The following is a 24,664-nucleotide window of genomic DNA, read 5'->3' on the forward strand; positions in this document are numbered from 1 at the left end:
TACACTAGAGCCACTACAACACAAAACACCACCGTCTGTTTACAGTCTCTTTAATAGCAGCGGGCGGACAACACCATTTTCCAGGCATTACTTTTTTATTTAAATCATCTTGTTCTTCCGAGCCCGAGACTGTCTGGGATCACAGCACATACAACGGCAGAAAAAAATATTTTTGTTTGAATTTTGAGGAGAAGTCTCAACACCTGCCTTTGTTAGCAAGTTAGCCTCGCGTGCCCTTATAGAAGCTCCTCATCCATTATTCTGTGTTTTATTTATTTTTTATTTTATATATTAATTTATTCAGTCAGACAGCAGTTGTAGCTAAACCTGTGCTAACGGAGCAGCTCTTTGTTCGTGCCTCGGGAAAAAAACACATACCAGCACCGCCGTGAGTACCTCATATTATTCACTAGAAAAATAAACAACATAGCTGGTATTTTATAGAATAGCATTTATTTCTTCTCTTATTCTGACTTGTTTCCTGCAATGTTGTCTGTTTTGTTATATTTTGTTTGCATATCTTCTGGGTGACTTATGTTAAACAATAGATTGTTTTTATTTCATCATTCAGTAACGTTAGCCTATATAAATGCTCAGCTTATATGTCTATTTATCGTGTTGTTTCAGTCTATCAAATATACTGACAAAGACATGTTTTGATTTTAAAAAAGCTGAGAATAAATATCTGTAACTGAAGTTTATTTACATTTATCATTTAGCAGAGCAAAGAGGTGTCATTTAGTTAATTGTAAATGTTATATTTTTCTAGATTTTCTGTCAGACACATACAAATGATTTTTTTTGCGTCTTGTGTTTTAGCCACTGACTTCACAATTGTCCATGCTTAGCTACTCGACATGTCCAAGAATAAACTAGAATTTTAGCAGTCTATGTCAAGGCCAGTGAATTACATGAAGCCCTCATTTTCATTTTGATGTGTTTGCGTAGACAATGGAGATTTATACTAATTGAGAAAGCAGTGCTGTGCACTCCATATACTTTATGGGCAGAATTAGCATTGGCGTTTGTAGGCTCATTACAGACGTGTCATTGTTCTTTGCTGATGTATTTAAACGCTCAGAGTCATTTGCATAGGCAGACCGAGCATCTGGTCCGACCCAATGTGGCCTTTGTCCCGTTCCCGTGCTGACGTCAGGATGTCAATCACCCCCGACCCCCCCTCCCCCTTTGGTACCAGCCGGTGCTGTGCTACATCTGAATTATTTATTAAAACAATCAATGGATTAACGTGCGTTAATACAACATTTACTGTCACTCCATTGTTTCTGCTATCACATTCATGCCTAGTGCTGAAATGAGAAACTTAGAGCTGTCAAATAAAGTGTGCTGAAGTTTGGAAAACTACTTTTGTCAGGTGAATAGAGAGACTATACAACATTTGAATGTTTAATTGTAAACCTGCCCTGCTAGTCATTCATTTACATAGATTATAATGCTTAAATGGCAAAGCAAAAGTAATCCTTAATGATGCATAATTGTGCATTATGTAAAAAAAAAAATACATAATGCATTTACAGGGACATTTATCTGAATTTTTATCTTGAAATGAACTTCGTATTATATTTGTTTAAATGTAAATTAGTTTGAAATCAAATCAAACAATAATTGTTGATAACCCCAATCTGAAGTGATCTCTTTGATCTTTTTTTTTTTTTTTTTTTGGGTGGTTTGAGTGAACTCAGGTTTGTGCTTTATTTGATAAACTTTACCTTGGGCATCTTGGTTGAAGAACTTTGATGCAGTGATATAAACTGAACTTCCTCAGTGAAGGCAATACAGTGGTGTCGTTTTCTACCCTATCAGATGTAAAGTTCATTGTTTGTATATCAAAGTTACTGGTAAGAGAGAATATTGTTCCTTCTGTGTTTGTTTTGCCTTGATAAATTACCAGGGACTCATTTCCAGCCGTTTGACTGCTTTCCTTTAAACAAGAGCAAAGGTTACCATTCGACACTTTGGGCTTTTTTTTATATTTGAGTATGCTCTTTGTCTTTGTGTTCACGTCACCTTATGTAACGTGTATTACATGTATTCCCTCAAGCACGGGAGCCGCACTGACTCTGCTGTAGTGTAAAATGATCTCAGTCTGTATCACTTCCAGTGTCTTGTGAGACTGCTGGTCTAGGATTCATTTTTAGCTGCTTCTACTTAACCGGTGCAGTGGCATTAATTGCGAAAAACTCTTCCTGGATCAGCAGCAATCTGTTTGCAGCAGATCAGATATCTGTGAAACTGTCTGATGTCTCTAAGCCTGAATTGATTCCTGAGCCAAGTCATCATTCTCTATTAAATATTGCAACCTGCAGTTTAACTTTTTATGCGTTATTTTGCTTTGATCTTCTCTCAAATTTGACTTTGCTGTCATTATGATTAATTTTCTGTTTACTAAGCCTACATGTTTGGGAATAGTAGATCTTGCGAGACGATTTTAGGGAGGCATCAGAATGCAGTGTTGAAGTAAATTCCTCTTAAAGGGATAGTTCGCCCAAATATGAACATTCGGTCATCATTTACTCACCCTCATGTTGTTCCAAACCTGTGTGAGTTTCTTTCTTCTGACACAAAATAATATATTTTGAAGAATGCTGGTAACCAGACAGTTGACGGTATAGCCATTGACTTCCATATTTTTTTTCTTCCTATAGTCAGTGGCTACTGTCAACTGTCTTGATTACCAACATTCTTTAAAAATATCTTCTTTTGTGTTCAATAGTAGAAAGAAACTCAAACAGGTTTGGAACAACTTTAGGGTGTTGATTTTTGGGTGAACTATCCCTTTAAAATGTCAGTAGTCAACAAATCTATAACTTCCACTTGCTTGTCACCATTTTTTTTTTCAGTAATGAGAAGTTCATCCAGTGTTGTGTGGGTTTCACAAATCTTTGAAGGTGTTAAAACCCATGTGAAATTGTGCGAGATGTCACCCACTTTTTGACTGATCGCTACTTTATACGTTCCAGTGATATACATTTGTTTGAAGAATGAGCTCGGTGCTTTTTTGGAAACTGTGCCAAACCTCCGCATTTAAATAGCACCCCCAGAGACCTTCAATCTCCTGATTGTGTCCATTTATTTCATTGGAATTGAGTTGTTGGCCCAAGTGCACAGTACAGCATCATCTGGATCTATCTACACAACTGCAATGTGGTTCATCAAATTAATTATTTCTCACAAACATGTAAAGATATACATTACTGTTCAAAAGTTTGGCCCAGTAAAATAATTAAAAAAACAAGAATTTATTAAATGGATCAAAAGTGACAGTAAAGACACTTACAATGCAACAAATATTTATATTTAATGACCATTCAGCCATTATATTCCTGGTCAGGACTGTCTTTTGGCCACTTTGTTGAGTCTATAGCCTACAAAGTTTTAAGGATGACGTATATTGTGGAAACTAGGTCAGACAGTGGGCACCTCAGAGGAAAAGGAAGCAGGAAGAACTCTCTCTTTCTCACATGCTTGGCTGTGCTGACAGGCTACTTCAACCCTTTGAGTTTGTTTGTTGCCGCACCTGAAAACTGAGGAAATTTATGCATATTGTTTTTAAATGGCTAGCTTAGAGTTCTCTTTACATTTTCAGTAAACTAAACTCTTCATGGTGTTATGTTTAATTCCCTTTACTACAAAGGTGTCGTAAAGTCTAAGTGCTGTTCTTTTGAACTGTCTATTCATGAAATAATTCTAAAAACATTTATCACGGTTTTCAACATACACTCACCTAAAGGATTATTAGGAACACCTGTTCAATTTCTCATTAATGCAATTATCTAATCAACCAATCACATGGCAGTTGCTTCAATGCATTTAGGGGTGTGGTCCTGGTCAAGACAATCTCCTGAACTCCAAACTGAATGTCAGAATGGGAAAGGACGGTGATTTAAGCCATTTTGAGCGTGGCATGGTTGTTGGTGCCAGACGGGCCAGTCTGAGTATTTCACAATCTGCTCAGTTACTGGGATTTTCACGCACAACCATTTCTAGGGTTTACAAAGAATGGTGTGAAAAGTGAAAAACATCTAGTATGCGGCAGTCCTGTGGCCGAAATAGCCTTGTTGATGCTAGAGGTCAGAGGAGAATGGGCCGACTTATTCAAGCTGATAGAAGAGCAACTTTGACTGAAATAACCACTCGTTACAACCGAGGTATGCAGCAAAGCATTTGTGAAGCCACAACACGCACAACCTTGAGGCGGATGGGCTACAACAGCAGAAGACCCCACCGGGTTCCACTCATCTCCACTACAAATAGGAAAAAGAGGCTACAATTTGCACGAGCTCACCAAAATTGGACAGTTGAAGACTGGAAAAATGTTGCCTGGTCTGATGAGTCTCGATTTCTGTTGAGACATTTAGATGGTAGAGTCAGAATTTGGCGTAAACAGAATGAGAACATGGATCCATCATGCCTTGTTACCACTGTGCAGGCTGGTGGTGGTGGTGTAATGGTGTGGGGGATGTTTTCTTGGCACACTTTAGGCCCCTTAGTGCCAATTGGGCATTGTTTAAATGCCACGGCCTACCTGAGCATTGTTTCTGACCATGTCCATCCCTTTATGACCACCATGTACCCATCCTCTGATGGCTACTTCCAGCAGGATAATGCACCATGTCACAAAGCTCAAATCATTTCATATTGGTTTCTTGAACATGACAATGAGTTCACTGTACTAAAATGGCCCCCACAGTCACCAGATCTCAACCCAATAGAGCATCTTTGGGATGTGGTGGAACGGGAGCTTCGTGCCCTGGATGTGCATCCCACAAATCTCCATCAACTGCAAGATATGGGCCAACATTTCTAAAGAATGCTTTCAGCACCTTGTTGAATCAATGCCACGTAGAATTACGGCAGTTCTGAAGGCGAAAGGGGGTCAAACACAGTATTAGTATGGTGTTCCTAATAATCCTTTAGGTGAGTGTAGATAAAAAAAATGTTTTTTGAGCACCAAATAGCCTAAGCTATTATTAGAATGACTATTGAAGGATCATGTGACACTGTAGACTAGAGTAATTTCTTCTGAAAATTCAGCTTTGCCATCACAAAGTTATTTTAAATTGTATGTATATTTCACAATGTTACAGTTTTTGCTGTATTTTTGACCAAATAAATGCGGCATTGGTGACCATAAGAGACTTTTTTTTTTTTTTCATACCAACCTCAGCTTTTCAATAGTAGTCAAGGGGACAGAGATTCAGAGATTAACTTGTTTGTCTTCACACCTGTTCAGACTGTGTATGTATCTTGATAGGTAGTATGGTCTCTGCTCTTGTGTTTCTGTTGAACACCGTTTAAATTCCGGTACCTGACGTACCAAATAAAACCTGATTCTGAAAATGTGTCCTGCTGACTCTTGCTTTCTGTGCTTTTTTTTGCTCTGAGCAGCTAAATTCTGAGTGGTGTGTGAAAGACGAGACTGGTCATGTGACCTGAAGGACACACCAACCCCCATCACAGGCCTCTGTTCCCCTCAAACTTCCTTTGGGGAGAGCCAGGGATGATCACTGTGGGCTGTAAATGAGTTATTGTCATGGAGACTGAGAGGTCAGCCTCTGCCAGTCAAAGATGAATCCGGCAGAAAGATGAGCTCTGGCATGCATCTGGTGCTTGCGTCACTGACAGGATCCTTTCGAAACTGCCCTGAAGTATATCTAAAAACCAGCTGACTGGAATTTAAATTAGTGTTAGCATATGGACTGCTCTGAAGAATGACTTGTTTCCTGTTTATACAGCCATATCTAAAGAGCACCCCCCACTTTACTGGATCATTTGACAGTTTCTGGAAAGAGTTGATTGTGCTCTCTGTAAGTGGTTCTTTAGATGTATATTTGTAAGGTTAGCCTTTGTTTCAGACTCATCACCTCAAAAGACTCAATACCATGTGTTTCTCTGTGGTTTCATGTACATATGTGTTTGTGTCTGCATGGTTAGTTCATTGTCACAGTCCAGTCTGTTTGTTTCTCTCTGGTTTCAGTGCTCATGGCATTGAATAATTAAAAAGCTCTTGAAATTGAAGCTTAGCCACTCCCATCATCTCTTCTGTCCTCCCTCTATCTGTCTGTTCTGTACTCGTTTAAGAAAGCGAGCCGTTTCGCCATGTCACATTCAGCTTGAGTGTTGTCCGTAACCGTTTCTTGTTCCTAGATGATTATCTTTAGTTTTATATTGCTTCCTCTGCCTATCTCTTTCTCTGACTGTTTATTACAAGTTCAAAGTGTGCAAAGTTTCTATTCAGATTCCAGTGAAAGTTACTACTCTTATGTTATAGACTTTCTACTTTTTGGACGGGTAGATTGCCACAGAAAAAAAATTATATTCACTTTAAAAGTTTGATTTTTGTATGGCTGAATCAATAATTGACTGTTTTAAAACAAACAATTTCATTGTTAATGTTTCATTGAAATATGATTTTGCGCAGTTAAACATCAGTTAAATGACAATGCATTAACATTGTGAACTAACTAGAAAACGTCAAGTCAAGTTTATTTATATTGCGCTTTTCACAACACTGGTTGTATCAAAGCAGCTTCACAGTATTAAATTAAAATAATACATCAATGTTTGTTTCTAGTGGAAAACGTCCACGTTTGGTAATGCTGATCAATAGTATTGTTGATTGATTAATTAAATTAAATAAAATATCCCCAAATAGCCCCACTTTAGTGAGTGAAATGAGCACCTGCTTAGTAACTAGGCCTATGCATTCATTAATAAGGATGTGCAAAACTACATATTTTGTAGTTGTTCATACAGTGTTTTTGCTTTCCATTGTGCTGCTTTTCCTTTGTTTTTCTGTCAACATGTGGACGTGTTTGGCCGTTGCACTCTGGTCGTGTCTTGCACATGACCCGTCGCTCTAAAAACCTAAAAATCACATCTCTAGAGTGACACGTTTGGAACCACATAAGTGTGAGTAGTTTTTTTTTTTTTGGAGTGAACTATCCCTTTAAAGAAACAATTAGGCTGGTTTTGAGTCCAACTGACCCAAATTTGATGTCTTTGAGGCATTTGCATAAGATATTTTCTTGTGTTCAAAAGCTAGATCACCCCCCAAAAATAAATAAAAAATAAGAGTAACCAGCCAATGTTGTACAGTCAACTACTTAACCAATGTCACCCATCATCTAATTCATAAATGTTTTATCTCTGACACTGAAGGTCAGAAGGGAAGTCATCAGAGAGTCAGTATGTTGCATCTTTTAATAATAATTTGTTTGTATTGTTTCTCAATTGGCTTTCACAATTGCATTGTGTTTCACTTTTTGGAGTAATTGTTTTGAGTCACTCTGCTTATGAATTTGTCACACGTTTCAGATGTTAAATATATAAATGATGTCTGTTGATAAGTTACCTTTGGTCATTTGTAACAATTTAGTACCAAAGGACACTCGGTTTTGCCTCACTTCCAAAGCCTGCATAGTATGTTCACGTGTTCCTGTGTGCGCACGGGAGGGTGGGGCAATGCAGAGGTCTCTTCCTTTGTGGTGAAATCGGTACCAGATGGAGAGAGGTGTGTGTGCGCGTGTGTGTTAATGCACGCCCCTCCTTTTCCTCTCCCCACACATTAAATCGAAACGCACATTCAAAGAAATCTTCAAGTTCTGGCTGTTGAATCTGTGGTCGTATTCTCAGTGACAGACCTAATTGCGTCACCTGACCCACTCTCAATCTTACACTCTCAATTTGTTTGTTGGTAAGCTTGAAGCTGAGTGCTTGTTTTCTTCTGATCCTCTATTAAGCAAACACAGACTGAGCTGAGACTTTATAAACTGGGTTTAAGACAGCTTCCATGCACTCTTTGTTCCTTAAAGAAAGCTTTAAGCCAATTAGGCTGCTAGCTCAGTGTTGGGTGAATGGCCGTGGTGAGGTGTGTGTGTGTGTGTGATCCAAATGGTACTCTGGAGATTAACCAGCCTTGTGGAGCATGTTAGAATATGGTTAGGTTAATTCACCTTTAAGAAACACTTTTTAAACACTGACTGTTGATTGGCTAGTTCACTAGTTGATCACCACTTTTTCACATCAGGGTTTGATTGTTTCGAATAACCACAGACCACAGACATCTTTCCCATGAAGATAGTAAAGTTCAGTCTGCTGTTTTCATCTTTAATTTCTTCCACTTGTTCAGCGGTGCATAACCTACAAAAGGAGCACATAAAAAAAGTCGCCCACTTGCATTTCCAAAGTGTGCATAGGGTCAGCAGTCCCTTGACCTAGAAAAAAACTCAGTTTTAGATGTTTTACAGCAGCATGTAGGAAACGTTTGATGTTTCTCTTGCTGCTTCAAAGGCCTGTTGTTCCTAGCTGAAGTTTTTCTCAAGCTTTGATTTTTGTTTTTCACCAAGTCTCAGGTGACTTAAGGCCACTCTTCGCCGATGCATACGTGTCTGTCTGGTATTTAAAGGGACAGTTTCAACCTAAAACTAAAATTCTGTCATTTACTCATCCTCACCTCCCCTCGTTCCAAACCTTTATGATTTTTCTTCTGTGGAACTTTTAAAAATATATATTTTGACAAATGTCTCACTGTTATTTTGTCAATGGTAACCAAAACAGTTTTCAAAATGTTGTTTTTTGTCTTTTGCAGAAGAAAGAAAGCCATACAGGATTGGAATGACATGAGGGTGAGTAAATTATGACAGAAATTAATTTTGTGGGTCATGGTGTTTCTTGTGCATTCTTGTGCATGCATGCTCCTGGATATCTGATTCATCTTGCCATATCTCCTTTTCACCATCTGCACTTTCATCTTTAGCTCAAATTCATCATTGTGTTGATGCATCTGTCTTGGTCAGCAGTGTTGTATTGGTTCAAATAGTTGTCAGTGTAGAGTGGTGGAAAGGTGGTGATATGTGGTAAGTTCTGGTGTTCCTGCCCAGGTGGAGGTCAAACCACATGTGCATCCAGTTTCTCATGGTGGAATGTTTTTGTAATGTGTTCATTAGGATCCTTTAGTCAGTCTGTGTTGTTACTTGTAAAGTGATTCATGGATTTTGTGACTTGTTCAGTGGGTTGGTGTGTTTTACAGAGACATTTGCACTCTTCCGAAGCTTTCCTACATACCTGCTTTTCCAGAAGTTATGTTGCCTCCTTACTAGCAACCTTTTTTTAACCAAAATTGTAAGGCATCATAACATCTATCCATTGCAGAAAAGTGAATCCCAGAATGCGCTGCAACAAGCTCAGTGAAAACAGTATAGCTGTGTCTTATTTCGGATCCTGCATCCTCCATTTTTACATACTGTACATTATAATTTTGTGATGCCTAAATTCTCTTGTAGCATTTAAAAATGATTTGAGTTTTTTTTTAAAAATTTGTATTGTTTAATTTTATTTATAATTTAATTTTTCAGAGCAGTTAGAGAGATTTGTTAAATATCGAAGGCCAAAGACTTTTATTTTTTATAAATCCTTTCCTGAGCTTTAAAAAAAGCTTGAAATGTCACACAGACTGGAAGTTTCCTTTGACACGGTTGTGTACAAATTCAGACAGCTTTAATTCGTCTGTGGTCGGCCATGCGTATGGGTGTTCGGCGGGTGTGTGTATCACTCGTCTGCTCTCTCTACTGTGAAGCAGCTGCACACCCAACATGCTCCACTTCAAACTCCCATCACCCACATGTGGCGCTTGTGGATCCCACAGACCAGATGCCCATGCTGGATGCAGATGTGTACCTCCCCTCTGGTTCTTGACTTCTCATTTCAACTTCCTTCTCTACTCTTGGATCTATTTTAGACCACAGATGCCACTGATACTTCTCCCTATTTTCTCGGTGGGAACGGTTTAAGATTCCACATCCTACCCACTCATGAAAGAAGTTTTCTTCGCCATTAGGCTATAATTCAAACTTCCCCCGACAGCAAAGTGGCTCTAGATTAGAACCTAAGATTGTGATTCAGTCTTAAAATTCTCATTTTAATCACAGAAGTGAGGAAGTAACACCCCCCCCACCCCCACCCCCCAAACAGAAAGGTGGTTTCTTTCCTTTGAATCTGAGTTTTTGGTGGGGTTTTTTTGCATGTTGGAAATTCCATTTCTCTCTTTAATGTATATAAGGACTTATTGATTTCTAAGCTTTTGATACAGACTGAGTCTGGTTATATTTGCTCTTTTTAATGCTGCAAAATCAGCTGTGGACTCTAATGACCTTTTTCAGTTTTGTGTATTGTGTGTGTGTTTGTATGTGTCTAAATGCATGCAGGTTGTTTCTTAAGGTGTTGTCATACATTGTATGGGAGTTGTCTGAGCACACAAGTGGTTTCAGGCTGTGTACCTGAATCCACACACACACGCAAACACACACACACACACACACACACACACACACACACATCTCTAAAGTCTGACAAGTTTGGCAGACAATAGCATATCACTGTTCCAAAATGTGTGTACAATTTGTAGAGGAATGTACACAGCTCATCACGTGTGTACAGTTCAAACTGTTTGGTATTATGTTCTGGGATCTGAGGGTCATATCATATTCCGCAAGGTCTGAAACCATGTTCTGTGTAAAAGATAAAGGAAGGGTTTTGTTCACAGATGTACCCTGGGTTTTATATTCAGACAGTCACCATGAAGTAAAAATCGGTAACTCTTATTTTTAATGGAATATTTCAGTTTTTATTATTGATTTATCCATGCACATCGTCATTATTTTTTATCCTCCAGCAACCTGTCACTTACCTGAGATAGCAGCAGTTAGCAAACGACAATGATCCAATCAATACCAGATGGAAAAAGTCAAATCCCACCCCACATTTTTTTTTCTCATTTGAGAAGCCGTTTCACTCTGATGTGTCAAAATAGGGAGGAATAGACAGCTGCAATTTCCAGTTCATGCTGTCTTTAAAGTAAAATGTTTACCAAAGCTATTTTGTGGCTAGCGTACATGCTGTAGGACAATTTGAGTCATAGGCCCTGTCCCAATTTGGCACCCTAAACATTTGCAGTCTTCCGCTTTGACTGTCGGGAAGAAGTCTGCTGCAGACCTCCCTTCAGTGCGGGCTCGGCAAAAGTGCGCATCGAGCCTGTTTACAATGTCTACCATGTTTGCATCTACCAATGTCTTTATACAGTGTGTGTGTGTATATATTAGGGCTGTCAAAAGATTAATCGCGATTAATCGCATCCAAAATAAAAGTTTGTGTTTAAATAATATATGTGTGTGTACTGTGTATAATTAAATTTGTATATATAAATACACACACATGCTTGTATATATTTAAGAAAAATGTGTAATGTTTATATAAAAAAATTATATTTATATATAATATAAATTATATATAAATATATACAGTATATGTATGCAAATATTTCTTAAATATATACATGCATGTGTGTGTATTTATATATACAAAATAATTATACACAGTACACACACATATATTATGTAAACACAAACTTTTATTTTGGATGCGATTAATCGCGATTAATCTTTTTACAGCCCTAGTGTGTGTGTGTATATATATGTATATATATATATATATATACACGAATGTATATGTATAAATGTTTGTGTATAAATGGGCCTATAAATTAGGGCTGCATGATATATAATTTTAGCATCGATATCGCGATGTCAAGTATAGGGATCGTACTTGAAATGCACTTGATTCACAGATTAATAACAAAGTTTATTATTTAAAAGTGTTTTAGGTCCTGTCAGTTTAAACATTCAAGCAATTTTATACTATTTAAACTCAAGAAGATGCGAAAGAACTCCATTCAAACTCGCTCGTAAAGCTGTGGAAATGAAGCCAAGCTGCCGTGTTCACTGGGCCTTAAGCCCAACCTGAGCCGTAGTAATGAATCTCTGTGCATACTGAAGATTTGTTATGAACTGGCTATGCTCACTTCTCACCAGCACCCAAACAAAAGATTAACTTTATTCAGTATTTTTTTATTTTTGAAAGCCGTGGTCTGAGAGCTGTTGACATCTCAGCCCTGAAACAGTCCTAGTTCTGTGGGTGATTTCGTTTTTTGATCAGGAGTTTGCGTGTGTCTCATTCTCAGTTGAGGTTCTGTTCAGGCTTAATGCTAACCTGGTCTGTCTCCTCATGAGGTCGCGGGTTATTTTTCAGGTCATTATACAGAGAGGCCGTGCGAGAGAAATCAGGACAAAAACGTCAGGGGTGTGTGTGAAACAGGGTGTGCATCTGTCCTGTGCTGTATTTTGGTACAGATGCTGACTGTATAATAGCTCTGAACTAATAACTAGTGTGTGTGTGGTCTGTCTGTCCGTCTGTCTCTCTATTGTTATTTAGTGTGTAAGGTAAAACTGTAACCATGTGACCCTTTTATGTAACCGTTTCACTTGGGTTTCATGAAATAGAAACCCTTATGCGCAGTGAGATGAGGAGATGCAGATATCGAAAGTGTTTTTATTTGACTGATTTTGTGAGGTGGTTTTGTGTGTGAAACCGAGAGAGGTGGAGGAATATCTGAAAAATCTGCATGCATGAGTGAAACATAAATCTGATGACCTTCTTCTAAAAGAACATCTTTTTTTCTATTATTCTCCCTTCCTTTTTCCTTTCGTTTTGTCTCTCCCACTTTGCATTACTACAAATTACTTCAGTGGTTTTAAAATGATCTGTTGTGTGAAATTGCAACAAAGAGATCATCAAGTGTGTTTTGCTGTGTAAATATAGTTAGCTGGTTTGTCCTCTTAATATTACTGGATTTTCAGGCCTAAAACATAAACATAAACAGTTAATACAGGTTCATAATCTCTTTGGGAAGGTTGGCTTGCAGTTAATGTTGTGTAATGCTCTTGTCTGATGTGTACTTTGGGAAGTCTTTACCTGTCTTTTCCCTTGCACTCTCTTGCTTTCTCACCTTCTAATCTCTCTCACTTTCTGTTTTAGAATAAGGGTCGTGCGTAAACGGTGTGATTTCTAAGAACAGGAAGAACTGCTGTTATTATACTTTATGGTACAATGGTGTGACAAATGGTCTCTGCCTTTGGTGTAGGAAGAGATGTGAGTAGTGTTGCCACAACACCTCTTTCTTTTCCTCTGTAAGCAGCATTGACTTCCTGTTCTGTGGTCATTTGTAAGACTGCAGATTATTAGTCAACCTTCTTTTCTCACTGCTGTTTCTTAGATGAAATGCATACTCAGAATAAAAGTATTCATTGTGCACATTGAAGCACTTTTACTCAAGTGATTGCAATAGGGCTTATCAAACCCTGTCATGCTAGCATGTTCCAAGTTTCCTTGATGACCTCACTTCCGTTGTGTTAAACAGTTCAGGAATGATATGCCATGTGGCTGCTCCAGTAATAAGTCACTTTGTACTGCTTTTGTGTGGTGGACGCAAGGTCTAGAGACAAACTACTTTTAACTTGAGCGCCATGTTTGAGAAAAATTATGCTCAAGAAGAACAATGGAAAAGCAACAAACTGAAATTCTGTCACTGCTTAATTGTTCTAAAGGTAATTTTTCTCTGTTAAAAGAGAAGTTAACAGCTCGGGCTAACACCTGTTAGCAATTCATGTGCTGTGTGTGTCATTTAGACCACATGCTTTGGTGTTATCAGGATTGTGTATATAGGGCAGGTGTTGATTTTGTATCAGTGTGAGGAATTTATTAGTGCAGTGGCCCATTAACACTAATAATCCTTGTTGAAGTATTATACAGGGACTGTAAGACCACATTTTCCACTACACTCTTAAAGCAAGAGGTCCAGCAGTAACACACACAGTTTAAGCCCATAGCAACAGTCTGGTATGTGGGACAGGGATCGCTGTGGGAGGAAGGAGGGAGGTGTGAAAAAGAAGACTCTCTGGATGGAGGGACGGAAGAGGGTGAGAATCCCCAGAGTTGCTGGCGTCGCTGTTTAGGGACAAAGAACGAGAAGATGGACATGTAGAGACACAGCTCCCATATATACAAATTAACTAAGTTAAAGCTAACATGGAAAAACAACAAAATTGAAGTCTTGTAATTCATTTCACGTTCCTGGTTATATTTTGAATTATTCTTTAATGCATGTTATAAAAAAAAAAAAAAAAACATTGATGTTGAACCTTTTGAAAGGTTACTTTTTGGGCCCTGGTCCCATTGGTTCATGTTTTTCCAAAGAAAATATTGTTTGTTTTGTAATCTTTAATTAAAATGTTATAACTTTTTTTTCTTCTTCTCTGAAATAGCTTTCAGTTTCTGCTGATGTCACTTAACGCCGGTTCACACCAAGAACGATAACTATAAAGATAATTGTATTACCATCCACACCAACGGACGATATCCTTGTTTATTATAAGTGTGCGCAGCAGTTTTGTCTCCGCTTTATATGCTCAAGCTCTTTATTAAAGCAGGATGGAATCTGATTTTCTATCAATGTTTTTTATCATCGATCAGCTAAAAAAAAAAAAAAAAATTAAAGTGATTCCAATTATATAATTTCTCTATGCTGTTATCGTTATAGTTGTGGTGTGGATTCTTTTATATTTAGATTGATTTTTAGAACTATATCTTTATCGTTATCGTCCTTTGTGTGAACGGCCATTTAGGCTGTGCAGGCTAATAGATAATGTTAATCCATAACCAAATAGCTATTTAGGTATTATTTTAACAAACCTGCATTTATTCTGTCTCCATTGTAGTATAATACTGATCAGATAGGACTTCCTTCAGCAACACACACACAGGCTGTCCGAATTTTCAGGGACAGTGCTCTCAAATCACAGTTTAGTGTGAGGGTCAGTTTGGCCAGGTTTCACATGAAATGCAGACTGAGGTGAACTTTGGAAAAACTGAGGAAAAAATGTGCTAGGTGTTAAGCTCCATTTGTGTCTGAGAGTTTGTTTGCATTTAGCTGATCACCATCTTTTCTGTTTGTCCTTTAGATCTTGTTAGCAAATCTCATGTCTAAGAGTACATACCATACTGTAAGTTAGCTTACAATGAGGAAGAGTGAGGTTAAGACTGCAGAATATGGGCCACCAAACATCACTTAAGTGGTGCCTGGTGCAATTCCTTCCTGTGGTTTACTAACCTAAATGATATGCCAGCTAAAGGCACTGACCAAAAATAGCCACTTAACTGTTTTCTTACAGGTTTCTTTCTCTGTTTTGTACAGTTGTAGTGATGATGAAGATGATGATGGTGATGAAGAGGAGACAGAGCTGAGAGCTGAGTGTGTGTGGTGGTGTTGCGTTCACATTGGGAGCGGAAAGAACCCCCTCCCCCACACACACTGCATCCATGTTCTCCCCTGACCAGGAAAACATCTCCACGTCGTCAACCAAAGTGCCAGTCAAATACGGAGAACTCATTGTGCTCGGGTAAGGCCTTCTGACCTTTGACTCTGGGTTAATAGTTTGTAATGCTTGTAATGCTCAGTGACAACTATGCATGCACATGCTTGTTTTTCTTGTTTCTGAAAAGAGTCAGCTGCCATGAGGTTTTTGGTGGTGGTTGTTGTTGTTGTTAGTAACGTCATTGTGGGCAAAATGTGAGGGTGATGCATGTTTAAGGGAACAATGGAGCCCTCAGTTAGAAAACAGTGGTTTTCAATGTGGTGTTGGGGTGTCATAATGCACTTCATTCATTGACTTTCATTTGCAGAACAGCCTCCTATGTGATACGCTGCGCTATACCATCACATGACCGACTGGTGTCTAAAAGAGCTTTTTGTATATTAAATTTGATTAGATGTTCTCAGAGGTAATGGATTGGATTAGATTCTCATCCTAAAGCACGTGGAGGACTCAACTCCATTATTGTGTTGAGTTATGGCTGATCTAAATGTTGTTTTACTGCTAATCTGTGGTTTTAGCTACCTTGTGTGTAGGTCTGGACGACTAATCGGAATAAAAAAGAAATCATGATATGGTTTAGTGCAATTTAATTAAAGAAATATATGCGCTGCTTGTTTTATAGTGAAGCCCGACTCTGTTCTTACACAGAAGCTTATTATCAGCAGTAATGCTGCTCCACACAAACTGCATCTGCTCTGAGTTTGGGTCACTTTAATGTGCATTTGGAATGGGAACGCAACATGTGGCAAACATCTTCCCATATTATTATTATTGCTTTATAGTCATATTGATATAGGCTACAATTGCTACATTTTGGCAAAATTGTAAAAACAAGCACAGCAAACTTGGATTTTATTTTATTGCAGTCAGGTTTTATCAGAAAAATCCCAATTTGATTTTCCCCTAAATTGTTTAACCCTACTTGTGTGGATGTTTTGTTCTGTTTTTCATCTTGGTAGAGACAGATATGAATTCTGTTGAATGTTTTGGGAATGATATTTGTGATATGCAAGTTTGGTTACTGAGCTTCTAGCTCTGACAAAGTTGTCTTGAGCTTATAACCTACATCTGACCACACACTATTCCATGAGTCAGTCTCCTGATGAGGCGGCTCATTTTCCCCCACCACCTTGTTTTCCCTTGGCTTTTCACTCTCTCCTCCCAGCAACAGCTGACACTGAAAGACTTCCTTCATCTTCACCACTCCGGGTGGGGGGTTCCCTTCCCTCCCTCTCTCTCTCCCTCTCTCTATCTGTCCTTCCCGAAGTGTTTTCTGAAGGAATGCGGTCGTATATGAGAAGTTCCAGCTGCGGAAATACCCAGCCCGGTTCTTGTGTGTGTACATGCATCATGTTTTCAGTCCATGAAATTCCCGGTTCTTGCTGACTCACTGTTCTTCAACTTTGTTTTTTCCCCCATGCATCACTTCTTAGATCATCACAGAAAAAGTCTCTGTCGTAAGGGTGTGGTTTTTTTTAGACTTACTCAAGTTGAAGATGTCACCTGGTGGATGTCTTCACTTTTCTGATCTCCATATAAGAAAGAATGTAGTTTTATGAGGGGAAGGCTTGGGAGAAATGAGCACAATCGGTCAGCTTGTTTACAGAGTACATTGCGATAATGTGGGTTTGCCAAAATATGTTGAGAATGCACTCAACAATGTCAGTGCATGCCTTCAAGGAGTTCATGTTAAAACAATCAGAGACTTAATGAAGTCCATTGCTGTGCATTTCAAGCCCAAACCCACACAAAATCAAACACACAACATTTAAACTACATCAACACATTGCAAACATTGTGTGTCTGTGTCTGTGTGCTGTTTCTGGAGCACAGGGCAGTGAGTAAGTGGGTGGAGGTCTGAGAGGAAACCTCAACAGAGGAAATCACAATGCACAGCAAGTGCGGTGTTCATAATACTTTATGTACATAGGCTTCACACTGCACACGGATCTGATTTGTTTTTCAAATGCTGCTTTGATCTTTAGTACTGAATCTTGATAATATCAGATCCATTTTTGCTACATCCATTTGCTACATCCATTGGTTCATTTAGTTTTTACACCATAAGATAGTAAATGACAATGTGGAAATGTTTCTTGGGCACCAGCACATTAGAATGATCTCTGAAGGATCATGTGACACTGAAGACTGGAGTAATGATGCTGAAAATTCAGCTTTGCCATCACAGGAATAAAATACATTTAAAAATATATAAAAAATAACGTCCTTTTAAATAGTAAAAACATTAATATATCAAATAAATGAAGCCTTGTTGAGTATATAAAACTTCTTCTAAAAAACTTTGAAAGTCTTACTGATCCCAAACTTTCCTGATGCACTACTAAAATTAACAAACAATTATACACTTTGCTGTGTCTAAAGCTGCTCGTTCACCGTTCGGTACATAGTCAGTGCCCCTGGTGCATAAATGAGTGAATTTGGACAGTTGGGGGCACTACTGCACTTTTGCTTACATGTTGTGGCCTCAATTATAAAAGAAACTACGGTACTTGAAATCTGATCTCACCATTCAGACTGAGACAAATTTCCATAGATCAGATTTTGAACTGAATTTCAGACCACATAAATGTGGGAACACCAAATTGCAAGTGACATGAAGTATCACTGTTGTTACCTAACTGGTCATCATAGTTATCCAATCTCATGGCTGCCCTGTTCATGTTCACCTCCATAAGTTTTATCAGCCTTGTAACCTAGGAACTGTTGCCATGGGGGTTGGCAAGTTCAGTGTGTCATCACAGCTAAATATATATTTTAATGAAGAGTGGATCTTGAACTTTTGATTCTGGAATGGTTTTTGTGTGGAATTTTTGGGATTAGGTTTTAGTTCCAGATAACAGCCTAAATGGTTGTTTGCTTTTCCATAGAAAAGCATTAGATTGAATATATGCCGTAGAGCTTTTGTTTGTTTCTGCTTTTGTGAGTGCTTGTATCGGTTTTGTTCACCACCTGTTGCCTGTGGCTGAATTGATGGTGGAGTAAATGTTGTGTGCAGGTCTTTTTAGTTGAATTTCTCACTCCCTCTCTTTCTGCAGGTATAATGGCTCTCTACCCAACGGGGACCGCGGCAGAAGGAAGAGCAGGTTTGCCCTTTTCAAAAGACCCAAATCCAACGGTGTCAAACCCAGCACTGTACACGTAGCCTGCACCCCACAGGCGGCCAAGGTACACACACACACACACCCACACCCACACACACACACACACACACACACACACACACACACACACACACACACACACACACACACACACACACACACACACACACACACACACACACACACACACACACACACACACACACACACACACACACACACACACACACACACACACACACACACTACAAGAGAATCAGCAGTTACGGTGTCATTTTGTTTCTGGTTAAGTTTTGAATTAAAAAACTTGGTGGGTTTGAGCTGTAATGGAACAGGGTGTGTCCACTTACACATCTGGATACTGTTGAGCTCATGAATGACCCCTCTGTGGTTCCCTCACAAACACACACATTTACACACATACTCACAAACAGCTCTCAGCCTGTTTCCACAGTCTGCTAGACTCTGTTAGGCTGCCCAATGAACTTTTGCTGGCTGAATTAATTGTTTTTGCCAAATCTGCCAACTGTGTTGTGTGTGTATAAACATATATTTTATATATGTATGTATGTGTGTGTGTGTGTGTGTGTGTGTGTGTGTGTGTGTGTGTGTGTGTGTGTGTGTGTGTGTGTGTGTGTGTGTGTGTGTGTGTGTGTGTGTATATGTATATGTGTAAATGTATGAATTACTATTATTAAAAATGTACAAATTGTTATAAAATAATTTTAGTTATTTTTATGGCCTAAAGCATTTTCTTTATTATTTATTTGTTTATGGCAGTAGTTTTTTTTTTTTTTTTTTTTTTTTTTTTTGTAGTCATTTTTAGTGGTTAAGTGTCGTTTTTTGTTTTTTTGTTTTGGGCATGTGTATCTTGATTCAGCATGTTATTTTATCTCTCTTCCTGTCTCCTTAGGCCATAAGTAACAAGGATCAGCACAGTATTTCCTACACGTTGTCCCGAGTACAGACGGTGGTGGTGGAGTACACTCAAGACAGCAATACAGACATGTTTCAGGTACAGACTCGCTGTTGACTGATCTCCGCTGTCCTTTTGGACTTATTATTTACAGTCTTGGACTGTGTACAAAAGCGTCTATTAATCTCACTGCTCAAAATGTCTGCTTGAATTAATGCTGTCACTAGGCAGAAAAGAAGTGTCACTATCATCTGCTTTGATTGTGTATCTCCTACTGTGTTTCTGTAATTGTGTGCAGTGTTTGATGTTTAATCTCTCTCTGCATCTCAGATTGGCCGCTCAACTGAGAGTCCTATAGATTTTGTGGTGACCGACACGGTTCCCGGGAGTCAGAGTAACTCTGACACTCAGTCAGTTCAGAGCACCATATCTCGCTTCGCATGCCGGATCATGTGTCAGCGAACGCCCCCTTATACCGCCCGCATCTATGCCGCCGGATTCGACTCCTCCAAGAACATCTTCCTTGGGGTGAGAGAGCGAGAAAATGTGACTTGAGCTTATATAAAGAGGACAAGGCATGAGAAACTGGCACTACTTTTGAGCAGCGTTAAAGGAGAACTCCGGTCAATTTTAACATTGAGCTCATTTTTTTGTACATTTGGAGTGCTGTCAGTACAGAGAACAATGACAAAAATCGGTGTTGCCTACACCGAGTTATTCTATTTTTAAAATTTGCACCCTGTTGACTTCAATGGGGCAAGTACTAAACCTGCTTTTAGCCTCTTAACATCCTTGATGTGTCATTACAAGTGCACAGAAAATGTGAGTGATTCCTTCAGAGTGAACACGAGTGAATCTGACTGCAGTAGATGTGAAAGATATGTATAAAAATGATGTTATTTAAGCCAGCGCAAATACCTGTTTACATCCTGTTTTTCGGTTGAAGTCTAAAGTAGTCGATTGCCGAGTTCACGCGCATAGGTTTAGTTACCTATGATCACGCGCGGGAACTCGGCAATCGATTACTTTGGACTTCAACCGTAAACACAGGTATTTGCGCTGGCTTAAATAACATCATTTTTATACATATCTTTCACATCTACTGCAGTCAGATTCACTCGTGTTCACTCTGAAGGAATCACTCACATTTTCTGTGCACTTGTAATGACACATCAAGGATGTTAAGAGGCTAAAAGCAGGTTTAGTACTTGCCCCATTGAAGTCAACAGGGTGCAAATTTTAAAAATAGAATAACTCGGTGTAGGCAACACAGATTTTTGTCGTTGTTCTCTGTATTGACAGCACTCCAAATGTACAAAAAAATGAGCTCAATGTTAAAATTGACCGGAGTTCTCCTTTAACATCTGAAGACCCAATATATCTAAATCTCTAATGAAAACAGATTTGGAATCAGAATAGATTTGGTAGCCTCTTTCTGAAATCAATCTCATGAATTGATTTGAATGTTGTATTATCTACCTTACATAAAACTTTTAAATCACAGAAATGTTAAAACCACTGAGGTGTTCATTGAATCAAAAACTTGTATCATAATGTTTTTTAAGTGCTTGTTAACACAAGACTAAAAATTCTGTCGTTTACTCATGTCGTTCCAAACTTTTTTTCTTCTGTGGAACATAGAAGATATTTTGAGAAGGATCTCAGTAGTTTTTTTTCTTTGTGTCCATACAATGAAAGTTAATGGTCTCAAGTGTTTGGTCCAATGGTTCCCAATGTTGGAATGGAACGTCGTGTAAAAAATGACAGATTCAGGTGAACTCCTTTTTTATCATTTAAATAAAATTCTTTTTTTTTTTTCTTACAGGAGAAAGCAGCAAAGTGGAAGACATCGGAAGGACAGATGGACGGTCTGACTACTAACGGTGTGTTAGTAATGCATCCTCGTCACGGTTTCACAGAGGACTCCAAACCAGGCGTGTGGAGAGAAATTTCGGTGTGCGGAAACGTGTTCACACTGAGAGAAACTCGCTCGGCTCAGCAGCGAGGGAAAATGGTCAGTGCTCCTATTTTTGATGATCCAGTAAATTAGTGTTTTAAAAAAAAAATCTTACCACAAGTTACCGTAGTTAAATGGTATAGCATTATTCCTACCAGCTGACACATTTCTACCACCACAAGGTATATACAGTTCCATCATGCTGCCCAGCCCTATTGGAGACATACTCTGTTTCAAATCATAAGACCATAAATATCAGCTAGTATTAATGAAGTAGCATTTGTGGAAGCTGTAATGCGATGTCATATGGGATTCTGAAATTGAAGCTGTGTTAAACAATCATATGGTTCCCTGCAAGACGGGACGTTGGAGCGCTCTGGTGCCATTGACCGGTTGCTCTGGGACGCTGTTTCCACGGTAACGGCCCAGGCGAGACGGTTTTGCCCTGTTTGGTGTAACACAAAGCTGTAAGATGATCTGAAGTTGATTTGTTAAGTGCGTCAAACCGGAGGCCCAATGAGAACTACCGCTTTCAACACTTTCCTCGCATACTCAAGACAAGTTATTATCTTTAGTTGTTATCTGGACAAATATAGGCCTGTAAAGACTCCTAGATATGAATGGGGCCCATGATGTGTTTGGCCACATTGAGGAACGCAAATCAAACTGCTTATGTATTCTTGGTGCACAACTCAAACACTCTCTCTGATTCGCATGCACTCACAGTCCAGAGGCTCAGAGGCGCCCCATTAATCTGGGTTGTCATGGGCAGAACAAACACGCTCCTGATTGCTGTTCATGTCCCGCTCTTGAGGAGTCCTGCTGATGGCTCAATGCTGGCTAAACATGGATCTAATGCTGCCTCAGTGCTGGGCAAACACTGCTCAACTGTGCTGCTGTGGAGAGACGTTCGGCTTTACTGGCTCAGAACAGATCAGGTTCAAGCCCAACTGCTCAGACTCTGGTCTGATGCTGGCGAAACAGTCAAGTAGTTCAGAAGTTAGGACATTTATCACAATTTTCCAGTGGACACTTTTAGTGCTGAGCACATGCAGGATTTGACATTTTTTGTGTGCCTCCATTGTGCACCACTAGTTATAATTTGACCATTCAATACATAAAATTCTCATGCAGATTCTATTGTTGTATTTTTTTTTTTTTTTGCTTAGATGTGAAGGTCAAGTATGGTAACCCATACTCAGAATTTGTCCAAGTTTGTGCACAAAAATTTGATTAAATGTTTTTTTGTAAATTTGAGTTGTAGATTTACTTTCTTTACTAAGTAATAATAATGTACACTACTATGCAAAAGTTGGAGGTCATTAAGATGTGTTTAAAGAAATTAATACTTATATTGAGCAAGGATGGGTTTAATTGATCAAAGGTAAAAACTTTGACATTGTTACAAAAATGTTCAGTCACAAAAATGCTTTTCTTTTGGAATTCAAAGAATACTGAAAATGTATAATATATATTAATATAATATAACGCAACAACTAACTCCAATCAATGCAGCCTTGGTGAAAGACTCCTTAAAAACATTAAAAAAATCTACCCCAAACTTTTGAACAGTAGCGTAATAACAAAATAATTATTTATAATTATTATTTAAAAAATGTATAAAGTACTATCTATCAGAAAATATACTTTATTTTGTATTTATTACAATTATAATTAATGTATTCTTGTTTTTTTATTTTTATTTATTCCTATCATTTCTAGTATTTCCTCAATTATATACATTAGTATTATTGAAATAATAGGCCTACTGTTTGCAGAACATGTGAAATATGACCTTTAAATGTCGAGAGCAACATATATGTATATATATACATGTATATGCACACACACACATGCATACACACTTGCTTGAATACAAAACTGTGTCGTACTTGCACTCAGTGTCCTTCACACAGCACAGCTCAGACACTGCACAGTTCACACACATGGTGTTCATACAGCTGTGCAAGTTTGTGTGTGAGGTGTGGCTAATGCAGTATAGAGAAGGACAAACTAAAGGCTGATCAAGGGCGGCTCTGTGAAATGTCGCAACCATGAATTGTGACTCCAGGTTGAATGTGTGGATTATAGAGTGTGTATTTTACACATTTATGTCTGTGTGACATCACACTGACTGATGTCTTGAGCAGTAAATGGTTAGATTATTATTTATTTTTTTGCTGCTTATCAAGAACGAATCATTACTGTATGGATAGTGGGGCTTTACTGCCCCCTGCAGGCAAACTTTGCAGCACTGCATCTCCTGATAAGCCTTTGATTTTGTTTTGTGTTAAAGGCATAAATATGGGCTCTATTTATAACTCAATCCTCTTCTCTTTGCTCTTTTGGTATCTTTTTTTCTCTGTAGGTGGACAACGAGACTCAAGAGTTGGTGGATGGCTCTTTGATCGATCTCTGTGGAGCGACTCTCTTGTGGCGTACCGCTGAGGGGCTTTCCCGCACCCCCACCGTCAAACACCTGGAGGCGCTCCGGCAAGAGCTGAATGCTGCTCGTCCCCAGTGTCCCGTGGGTTTCAACACTCTCGCCTTCCCCAGCATGCGGAGGAAGGACATCGTGGACGAGAAGCAGCCCTGGGTCTACCTAAACTGCGGCCACGTTCACGGCTACCACAACTGGGGCAACCGAGACGCAGAGCGTGACGGAAGGGAGGGCCGGGAGCGAGAATGTCCAATGTGTCGCGCTCGCGGGCCATACGTGCCGCTGTGGCTGGGCTGTGAGGCGGGGTTTTATCTAGATGCAGCCCCTCCCACTCATGGATTCAGCCCGTGCGGCCACGTGTGCTCAGAAAAAACAGCTGCGTTTTGGAGTCAAATCCCTCTTCCTCACGGAACGCACACCTTCCATGCCGCATGTCCTTTCTGCGCCCAGCAGCTCAACGGTGAGCAGGGATACATCAGACTGATCTTCCAGGGGCCCGTGGACTAGACACCTGCCTATGACCTTTTGCCCCAGTAACCCCATTTGACAAACATTAGTCAGGCGTTTCTTTCTGTTGTTTCTATAATTTAATTTTATAAAGATGACATTTTCTGCGCTCTCAGACTGTTTTCTTCCCTCCCTTTCTGGTTTGTAAGTGACCTTTATAATGCTTTTTTCGAATACAGAGAAAAACAAATATATATTTTCAAATAAAATAATAAAAGCAAAAAAAGAAAGAAAAAGAAAGAATAGACCTCTTCAGAACAGCAGAGCACATGCACACCCACGTTTGAGCAATCTGATTGGGTGGCTCTGCTTGTCATTTGAAGTAGTGAGCGTGGCCATTACAGATGGTGGCATGTACAGTGTTTATTTGCTAACAGTAATACTCAGCATTAGAGAGGCAATACACCATCCATGTATGTTTATGATGAGTGCTCA

The 24,664-nt window shown here is 39.0% G+C and overlaps 1 protein-coding gene across 2 annotated transcripts; it reads left to right on the forward strand.

Moving 5' to 3' along the window:
- peli1b (pellino E3 ubiquitin protein ligase 1b) lies at positions 1-24,430 on the forward strand. Of its 2 annotated transcripts, XM_081394139.1 has the most exons (8): positions 2-388; positions 8,612-8,648; positions 15,107-15,311; positions 18,344-18,473; positions 19,323-19,424; positions 19,656-19,853; positions 21,151-21,339; positions 23,651-24,430. In XM_081394139.1, exons 3-8 carry the CDS (start codon positions 15,232-15,234, stop codon positions 24,227-24,229), a joined length of 1,278 nt encoding a protein of 425 aa, XP_081250265.1. In that variant the 5' UTR covers positions 2-388; positions 8,612-8,648; positions 15,107-15,231; the 3' UTR covers positions 24,230-24,430. The 2 variants fall into 2 exon arrangements, with proteins under 2 accessions (XP_081250266.1, XP_081250265.1); XM_081394140.1 differs by lacking the exon at positions 8,612-8,648 and having other exon boundaries at positions 1-388.
- The last annotated feature ends 234 nt before the right edge of the window (positions 24,431-24,664 follow it).

This window comes from Scardinius erythrophthalmus, assembly GCF_964197995.2.
Source record: "Scardinius erythrophthalmus genome assembly, chromosome: 19".
Classification (NCBI taxonomy): domain Eukaryota; kingdom Metazoa; phylum Chordata; class Actinopteri; order Cypriniformes; family Leuciscidae; genus Scardinius; species Scardinius erythrophthalmus.

Coding starts and splice junctions, on each gene's coding strand:
- peli1b (XM_081394140.1), top strand. CDS start 15,232: ATGTTCTCCCCTGACCAGGAAAACATCTCCACGTCGTCAACCAAAGTG. Junction 19,425..19,655: donor GCAATACAGACATGTTTCAG/GTACAGACTCGC, acceptor TCTGCATCTCAG/ATTGGCCGCTCAACTGAGAG. Junction 19,854..21,150: donor CCAAGAACATCTTCCTTGGG/GTGAGAGAGCGA, acceptor TTTTTCTTACAG/GAGAAAGCAGCAAAGTGGAA.